This window comes from Chelonoidis abingdonii, chromosome 2, assembly GCF_003597395.2.
Source record: "Chelonoidis abingdonii isolate Lonesome George chromosome 2, CheloAbing_2.0, whole genome shotgun sequence".
Lineage (NCBI taxonomy): Eukaryota > Metazoa > Chordata > Testudines > Testudinidae > Chelonoidis > Chelonoidis abingdonii.
Genome location: NC_133770.1, coordinates 180,286,671 through 180,296,613, shown reverse-complemented (window position 1 = coordinate 180,296,613; position 9,943 = coordinate 180,286,671). Strand labels below are relative to the sequence as shown.

Here is a 9,943-nt window from a genome sequence, read left to right as displayed (position 1 = left end):
GTACATTATCTGTGGAAGAGGATACAGCTTCTCATGTTACAGTACAGTATCCAGACTGATAAGGAAATGTGTTTTCCATCCACAATGTAACTTTTTTTTTTTTTAAGTAAAGTAAAATAAAATAAAATAAAATGGCTAGGCTGGGAAAAAAGTAAACTGTTACAGTATTTTCAAATCTTGGTTATCAGCTTACAATTTTGAGGGTATGGAAGTGGGAGAAGCAAACAATAGCCCATGCAAAATATACAGGAAGAGATTAAACAAAAATCCAAACATTAAAAAATTATGAAACTCGTAACTGTTGCATTTTGCTGTCCTGCAATCTTCTCTTCAAAAGTCTACACCCAAAACATTTTACAGCTTTTTAAGAAGATTAGAGAAGTTAATCACACCCAGAAAGGACTTTATGATTTATTTTGGGCATGAGTTTATTTTCCAGCAAGGTCACTGCACCCAAGCAAATAATAGTATGATCACAAACCAGTTTGTTTTGTTTTTAAGTGAAAGTAATACAGATTCATCTAAATGAAATTAAAATTCAGATACACTTGTTAACTGACTACTAACGCCCGATAGAGCTGCTGCTGAAGGATGAATAGGAATAAGAATATGAAGTATTTGCTGATGCATCTAAACTTCCTCTCCTAGATCCACTTTGGGAGCCTGAGCGGGAGCCTGAGCGGGAGCCAGGGGCAGAGGAGACATTATAGGGACTAGAGATGCCTTTGGATGAAACAGAAGAAGCTTCCAACAGTCTCAGCCCAGTCACGTCCTCCACCATTGATCGACTCATTGCATCTTTGTAGGATATTTTCAGCTTGGTTTTGGGGCAGGTCAGAATTTTGGTATAGCTGTTAGTGTCTTGCAATCTCTGAGCATTCCGTCCATCTATCAATCCTTTCCTAATGGCTTCCTCCATACTAATTCTTCCACGCACTTCTGGATCGACGAGGCCTCCAGTGAGGTACTGGAATTCAAGAAAGCGCTGACCAGCCTCATAAGGCAGCCACTTTTCCTTCACTGCCTCTGCTGCTGACATTCTAGTGCCACCCTTTAAGCCTTCAAACCCTAAGAAGGCCTTCTGAGCTGGCTTGAGCCGTGTGGCCATATCATGATCAATGATGCCTTGAGCAACTGCATCCTGAAGTGAAAGCCTTTGGCCTGTAGTAGGGCATATTATGCCTCCAGTGCAGGCCTGGGCTTCGAGCAACCGCTGTCCTGTAATGCTGTCAACAATGCCCCGTTGTATAGCTTCTGAAATGGAGATTCTCTCCAAGTTTTCAGTATCAAATATGGCTGCAATGGGGCTGCATTCCTCCAGGGGTGCTGAAAAAGAACCACTCCTTCTCACTGAAGAACTCCTGACACTCAGCACTGTGGGAGATTTAGTTACTGACTCATGCTTAAATACTTCATCACCGCCATTCTTGCAGGAAATCATGTCTGCAAACTGTGTAAGGCTCAAGCTTCCAGAACGGTACTGGTCAAAAAACTTCCTTTCAACAAGACCCTTATCAATAGCATCCTGAACGTCGTACTGATTGCCTGTTTTCCTGTCCACAAGGACCACTCTTGTGCTTCCATCTGACCCTGTAATAGTTATTTCTTCCCACTCACACTCCTGTTCAGAAAGTTCCATGTAGGTGTCATAATCTATGAGACCTTTATTGTATGCCTCCTGCACTGACATTTCCCGGTTTGTTTCTGGATCTACGATAACAACCCTGCGTTTCCTAAGGGTGTTCTTCTGTGATGTTTGCACCACCTTTTTCTTGTCTCTCAGGGGGAGAAGACAGAGCCCTGTTGCTTCATCCTTTATGCACCTTTCTTTCAGCTGCAGGTAGGTCAGATTTTCTTCGGTGTTAGGATCGAAAAAACCCTTCGTATCATCACTTGGGTCTGAAAGAATTAAATTGAGCTCTTCATTGAAGTAACCACGTTTGTATGCCATGTCAACCGGCAAACGGTGGCTTTCTTTGGGGTCAATGATTCCCCCAGTGGCAATCTGAGCCTCCAGCAAACGAATGCCATGGCCTTTCTCAATGAGCTCCTTATTCATTGCCTGGAACAAGGAGATGATATTTCCTGTTTCCGGGTCTTTGTACCCTGTGACTGCTCTTTCAGCAGAGAGAAGTTTGTCTTTAAATTCAATTCCAACAAGGCCTCTTTTGTAAGCTTCCTCAACTGGTAGCCTCATACTGCTGACAGGATCCACAATGAAACCAGTGGCTGCTTGGGCTTCCAGAAGTTCAAGGGCTGTTCCCGGTCTAACCAGGCCTATTTTCATGGCTTGGTAAATGCCAAGTTTCTCTTTAGTGGTCTCATTGTAGATCCCTGCTATGCAACTAGAGCCTTGGAGGAAATCCTTAATACTGTCACTGACTTCTTCCACACTAATTGTGCCTGCTTCGAGACCACATGCTGTCGATTCCTGAATAATTCCAGAGCTGACCAGTTCACTTATGGGGACAGGCTGCCTAATCCCTTGAAATGACATACTTCTCTTCTGCACGGGAAGGAGAAGTAAGCCAGTGTGAGGTTCAATCCTGCATTTTTCCCTCAGCTGGATGTAACTGACCGCCTTCTTGGTTGCAGGGTCAATAAAATTCTTTGAAGCACCTTGAGGGTTATTCAGGACTCTGTACAGGTCTTTGTCAATCAACCCACGAGACAAAGCAACATCTTTTGGCAAGAAAACACTGTTGACAGGGTCAACAATGCCTCCTGCAGCCATCTGGGCTTCAAGCAGGCGAATCCCAGTTTCCCTGTCAATCAGATTTTTCTTGATGGCATCAGACACTGGCACTGTTTTTCCTGAGAATGGATCTTTAAATCCCAAAATAGCCTTCTCTGCTGTATAGATTTGTTCTCGGTCATCAAAGTCAATGAGGTCTCTGGCAATCGCACTGTCCACAGTCAACAACTCATTTCTGTGCGGGTCAATCACGCCTCCTGTAGCTGCCTGAGCTTCTAAAAGCAGGACTGTGTTTTCTGGGGTAAGAAGCTGCTTCCGTTTGGCCTCCAACAAAGTGTACTTCTCCTTTGGAGTAAGAGATGCTCCTGCAATAGCCCCTGCCCCTCTAAGATAAGGTTCAATGTCAGCAGCAACTTCTTCCACTGACCTTTGCCCCCTCAGGAGCTTATCCAGGGTGTTTTTGTCTATCAACTGACATTCATAGAGCTGAATTGCTGTAATTTTCTTACGCAGCCCATTAAACAGCAATTTGGAAGGATCAATGGCAAATTCCTCTTCCGTCTGAGTACATCTGTGGGATCCACATGGGCGATACTTAAGTTTCTCAATCTCCCTTTGCATTCTGAGGCGCTCAGCATCCATCTCCGATTGGCTTTTGCAGCTCACCTCTTCCAATCTGCACTTGTATCGGTCTTCAATCCTCTTAATCTCCATTTGTAACCTTTCAATCTCAACCCTCAGGGCATTCTTCTCCCTCTCGCTCTTCTCTCGCTCAGATTCAAACTTTCTAATGGTCTCTTCGTTTCGGGAATACTGGCTCTTCCACTGATTTAAGTCATTCAGGATTTGTTGTTTCTCACTTTCCAGCCGTTGTTTCAAACGAGACTCTGATTCCAGTGTAATCTTTGCACGGTTCAGCTCTTCTTCTAATCTCTGCAGCCTTGCCCTGTCTTGTTCCAAGGTACTTATTTTCATCAGCAGTGTCTCTCTTTCTTGCATAATGTGAGTATACTGATTTTGAGATTCTTGAATCCTGTTGGATGCCTAAAATTTAAAAAGCGAAAAATTGAGAGAGAGAGATATGTTAGTTATAATTCCCACTTCTGATGTTATCTTTTTCCCATAACTTAGCCTATCACGTATTGGTACTGGAAAACCTTCTGAATATCCTTATGCTGTATCCAAGATTATGAATATGTTTTAATACACACTGACACCTTCTCTGAAAACATTTCTGTTACCACCTAGCACATAATGCCCCAAACCCAGTTTTCGCTTATAGACAGAACTGAATCCCATCCTAACTGTCTTGGTTTTAATTCTGTGTGTGGGTTAGAGAAGCCTGTGCTTTTATGGTGATCAGTTACCTTCTGACTATATTTTTACTATTACTCACACTATATACGTACAGTGTACACCGACACAAAGGGCCGGATCATCAGCTGGTGAAAATGGGCATAGCTCCATTTACTTATGCCTCCTCCTCTTGTCAATGTTTTTTATTTTCAGTTCAAAATATTTTTATCTGAATTTCTTTAAATTTTAATGAATATAATGTCACTTAACGTATGCGTACACATATGCACAGAGATATATAGAATGCATACTCTATATGCATCAATTGTATTAAATTAAATAAACTATGTATGTAACGTGTGTGTGTTTCTGAGTAGAGACATAGATAGACAGACAGACAAGACAGACCCAGAGACTCTATTAAAAAAAAAAAGAGAGAAACAATATTAGGAGTTTAAAAAGAGAAAAACAAAGGGAAAGAACAATGATGAGAACAGAAACGGAAGACAAATACCGAGGATGATATAATAAAAGATTACAGAGAGTAAGTATAGGGAAAATCATGGATGTAATAGAAAAATATTTTGAGATAAGCACAAAAGATGTGAAACTAAACTGCAAAGTGGCAGAGTTATGAATGATGTTTTTGACAGATAGTATATCATAACTATATATTTCATAGTTACACACGCATGCATAAATATGTCATGTAATACAGTGGTGTATACATAATATATTTGTTTACACATATATTCAACCATATATATAAAAACACACACACAGACTGTAAAGAAGAATTACTTTCTGGAAAACAAAGCAATACAGATGTGGATTTGTTCTATTACTGTATATATAATATATGTAGATTCAAACCTGCTCAGTAGATAGGGTTTCATAAATGCTCACCTGTACATGTAATAAATGGAAACTGCTCTTTGGCAGGTAACAAAGCAAAAGAATGAAGGATAAAATTTGCTATTTTAAAATTTTCTCTGTAATCACATATCATTGATATTTTGGGGAGTGTGGGCTCATGGTACAGTTTTCAGAGGAACCTAAGTAGCTTAGTACCAAGTCCCACTGAAAGGCAATGACACTTAAGCTTCTAAGTCACATTAGCACTTTTGAACATTTTACTCTTAATCCTTAGCTGCAACCCAAAGATATGCTCAAACCACTTGAGGAGAGGGGGCAAAGCCTCATAAGTCACTTTTGCAGCTCTTCAATTCTGGGGTTAGCAGCTGGTTCAGCACCTGGTGCAATTTACAATAGTCTCCGGACTGTTTTCACTTGTGCTGGATGAAACAGTCCAAGGTGTATACAGCCTATGGGCACAGCTGAAACACAGTGGCAATCCAAGTATTCCCTCTTGTCCTGTGCCTGTAAAGTGGGGATTAGTACAGAGCTAGGGTTTCCTTTGCACTGGGGGAAATCTTCAGCCAGATGGGTAAGACAGCTTTATGGCCCATTGATACTGCTTCAGGGGTGCAGAGAAGCTAGAAAAGGGACCAGGACCTGACTATTTTAAAAATCAAATTTAAAAGGGAAATGAATCTCACTTCTAATTAAACAGCAAAAAGTAAATTAAATTGATTCAAAAAGCCATTGGAGTCAATCATAGCATCGGAGAAACAGTAAAGTTGTGATCAAATATTTGTGAATACCTCTAGAGCCTGCTTTTGGAATTTTTCAATTTCCTGTCTCAAATTTTCCCTTTCTCTGTGCAAATCATTAATCAGCCCCTGAAGTTCCAGGGTTTGCTTGCTGCTTGTTTTGAGTTGATTCTTTAGTTCAGCAATAGTAGCATTTTTTTCACCATCAGCTTCACTTTTGCCCCTTCTTAGATCATCATATTCCAATCTTAAATTGCGCAGCTCTTCCTCTAACATCAAGTGTTCCTTAGTAAGGTTCTCAGTAAGAGACTGAAGTCTTTCAATTTCTATTTTGCACTCATTCAGGCTCCTGCTTTTGTCCTCAATAGCTTTCTGCAAGTGCTCACTTCGGAGGTGAGCCTGTTTTAAGTGTTCCTGCTCTTGAACCAACTGGTGGTTTAAAGTTTCAATCTCGGATGTGTATTTTCTTATCTCCTCTATGAATCTCTGCTTTTCTCTTACTTGACCATCTAGTAACTCTCTCTGGTGCTTAAGGTCATCTTCACTCCTTTTCTTTACAATGGACACTTCCTCTATCTGCTGAGTGAGATTGGTGATTTTAACTGACTGCTCTCTGAAAGATCTCCTCATACTTTCTAATTCCTCTTCTACTTTCTTCCTCTTGGAAGACTCCTCCATTGTGTTTTTATTCAGCCTACAAAGTTCCTCTTCCAGTTTATGTTTCTGGTGCTGCAAGTCTTTTATAGTGTTTTGCAACTTTGAACTTTCTTGATCCTTCCCTTTCTTCTCTTGTGAAATTCTTTCATATTCAATTTTCAGTCGTGTCAGTTCCTGTTCCTGGATCCTCAGTTTGTTAATCGTCTCTGTTGCACTGACGTTAGTTTTCTGCAGATCAAACTGAACTCTTTGTAACTGTTTATTTTCCTCCTCTAAGTCCTTCCTTTTACTTGTTTCCACTTCAAATGACTTTCTCAGTCTTTCAATCTCTTTGTTTCTCTCTTGAATTGTCTTTGCCGCATCATCAAGTGACTGCTTGTATCGCACGGTTTCTTCCGAGTGCATCTGAATGACTTGTTTTAGCTCAACCTCCAGTTGATGTTTCTTCTGGGAGATCTCTGAGCTAGCTGCTTTCTGCTGTTGAGCATTTTCCTCTATTTTTATAAGGTTCTCTGTTGTCTGACTTATTGTGTTCTTCAGTCTCCTAATCTCCTCACACAAATTCCTATTTTCTCGCATGGCATTGTCAAGCTGTGTTCGGTAATTATTTGTGTCCTCTTCTTTTTGCACAGTAATCTGGTGAATCGTAGTCTTGGTGATATTAATTTCGGTCTCATACTTGTTCTTTAAACTAATAATTTCCTCATCAAAATTGTTCCTTACCTTAGCCAGTTCATTTTCAAGTTGCCATTGGCTTTTAGCCTCTTCCTGAAGCTGAATCTTTAATCTTTCCAGTTCCTTTGTTTTTTCCTGGATAGTTAATGCAGCCTCCTCAAGTGCCTGCTTATACCTTGAGTTGTCTTCATTACGCAGCTGAATTATCTGTTTCAACTCCAGCTCCAGCTGCTGCTTCTGCTGTGACACTTCAGAACTACAGGCCTTCTGCTGAAGAGCATTTTCTTCTGCTCTCCTTCGTTGCTCTGTTGCTTGCAAAATGGCATCATTGAGTCTCACAATCTCATCTTTAAGGTCTCTGTTCTCCCTTGCCACTCTATCCAACTGGTTTCTGAGACTTTTTGTATCATCTTCTTTTTGGGAAGCTAGCTGATGGATTGTGGTCGTCTTAATATTAATTTCAGTCTCATATTTGTTCTTTAAATTACTCATCTCCTCGTTAAACTGGTTTCTTACCTTAGCCAGCTCATTTTCATATTCCCTCTTCCGTACGCCCTCATCCTGGAGAAGAACCCTTAACTTTTCTATCTCGTACTCTTTCTCCTTGATGAACTTCTCAGACTCTAACTTTTGCCAGCTCAGGCTATCTTTCTCATTTTGTCTTGTTTTCTGCAGTTGGTCATAGTCATTTTTCTGCTGCTCGTATCTATCCTCCATCTGCTTCCTTTTCCTTTTCTCATCTTCAATCTCATAAGTGAGTCTGGTTATCCTATCATTGAGATCCTTTATCTGACCATAGCATTTGTCCAGGTTTTGCTTAGCAGAATTGCCATCTATCTCAGCTTGTCTCTTCAACTCCTCTAGACTCATGAGCTTTGCTTTGAGCTGGGAACAGTCCACCTGGAACTTCTGCAGATTCTGTTCCAGAAATTTATACTTGTTGCTATTATCAGAATTTGCATCTCTGGCAAGCCTGAGCTCTTCTTCAAGCATTTCAATTTTAGTGCTTTTCATCTGTGGGATCAAAATTGAGAAAATGGGCTGTGATAATTATTTTGAACCCATCCCATGAATTACATCTTAAAAATCAACAACTGTAAGGAACATGCCCAATGCACAAAACTTTTATTTAATCACATCAGGACAGATTCAGATATCCATATTCACACCGAGTAGTACCTAGTACCTTAGTCTGCAAAATCAATAGGATGATTTCCAGAGTAAGATTCTACCTGATGTGAGTATGGGTGGCACAATTTGGCTTTTTGTTTTGGCAAAGTCAAAGCTCCCAGTGCTACATGCTGTTGGGAATGAATAAAATATCTTAACTTCAAACACATTTAATTCCCCTCTACCCAGAATTTACTAGCAATTGATATTGTTCATACCTAAGGCTACAAATTCTTTCATGGAGGTCACGGAATCTGTCACTTCCAGCAACCTCCATGAATTCAGCCCAGGGCAACTAGGAGCTGCAGGGTCTCCTTGTCACCTGGCATGGATACCCCAGAGCTGCCCTGGGTGGCCAGGCTATCCCAGAGCTTCCTGACACCATCATCAGTGGGGGGATCCTGGAGTTCCAAGCCCCCACAGGGGATGGGAGCCCCCAGAGCTCCGAGAAGGCCCTGCAGCTGTCTAGCCACCCCACAACTGATTTTGTCAAGGATATTTTTAGTAAAAACGTGACTAACAGATCACAGGCTTCCTCTTCTTTATTGCCTGTGACTTGTCCACAACTTTTACTAAAAATATCCATGACAAAATCTTTGCCGGATTCATACCCTCCCCCCACCTTCCTTTAGGTTCACAATTCCCCAAAAGAGGTAGAGTTGAGGTAGGATCCCAGATGTCTGAACTGGCCTGTAGAACAGGATTAGTATAGCAGAGTGAGTGGATGATATGCCGTTAAAGGGACGTAGAAGTGGGCACATTCCCTCTGTGCTCCAGGGAGCTCCTTCAGAGATGGTGTACCCAAAAGGCACAAATGTTCCCTTAAATAAGCTTACTTTAATGGGCTCACTATATTTGCAACCAATCACTTTCCTACATATACCTTACATTCCTCACACATGACCTCTGAATTGGGCCTGATTCTGGTCTCACCATGATGCATCACATCAACAGTAACGCCACTAAAAATAAGTGGAATCACAACACTGCAAAAGGACACAAGATCAGGCCCACAGAATGGGTATGAGGTTTGCAGAAGTAGTCAGCGTTGACCTACAAGGTGAGTGCTGGGTACTTTTGCTATTCCCATCTCATATGTAAGTCTAATATACACCAGCTTCTACATCACCTCAAAATTGGCCCTGAAAGTCACTACCACCATCTTTAAAACGGGGAAAATGGAATTTATTTGCCTACTTCAGAAGTGTGTTGTGAGGATTCATTCGTTTGCTGTTGATATAATCCAGGGTTTTTTTTTTCCTTTCTAATACTTTGTTTTGCATTTCACTAAGGGAAAAAGCTTTTGACCAGAGATACCTTGCTTTCAGACACTGTGGTGACAATGGAAAGTACCAGAAATAAAACAAGCAGGTTACCTTCAAATCCTCCATGCTCTTCAATATTTCACTTAAGAATTTGTAATAATCCCCTGATCTTGTAAGAAGTTCTATGTACCGAGACTGAATTTCTGCAGCCTGGAAAATAAAAACAGAACCATGGTCAGTCTATATGAGAAAGCTGTATGAGACCAGATAGGGGCTCAGGTTTTTTTTAATGGTTTAAATATATTCCAAGAAACATTGATTTAGAGAGTGTGTGGAGCTAATTCTCTGCCTTCAAACAACTCCCAATAACCCTAGAAGACTTTGGGAAGTGAAAATGCCCCTTTCTGAGATGACTATGCATCTTTTTTCTCCCCCCAAGATCCATTTGCCCCACTGCAGATGTGGTGTGAAATCCTGGGTTCAGTTCCCCACAACACCATATATTTCCTGTGTGACTGGGGCAAGTCACTTCAGGTAAAAAAGTCTCAAAAGTACCTAAGAAAGCAGCAAAG

General features: G+C 41.0%; 1 protein-coding gene across 3 annotated transcripts in view; it reads right to left on the bottom strand.

Annotated features, from left to right (window-relative positions):
- Nucleotides 1–480: 480 nt before the first annotated feature.
- DSP (desmoplakin) overlaps nucleotides 481–9,943 on the bottom strand; it is a 49,719-nt gene continuing 40,256 nt past the window's right edge. The window contains exons 22-24 of one of the 3 annotated variants that reach the window (XM_032768603.2): nucleotides 9,483–9,581; nucleotides 5,656–7,950; nucleotides 481–3,739 (exon numbers count right to left, since the gene is read on the bottom strand). In XM_032768603.2, coding sequence (XP_032624494.1) covers nucleotides 563–3,739; nucleotides 5,656–7,950; nucleotides 9,483–9,581 — 5,571 coding nt within the window. In that variant the 3' untranslated portion in view covers nucleotides 481–562. The remainder of the gene's footprint in view (nucleotides 3,740–5,655; nucleotides 7,951–9,482; nucleotides 9,582–9,943) is intronic. The other 2 variants (XM_032768605.2, XM_032768606.2) reach the window with 2 other exon arrangements.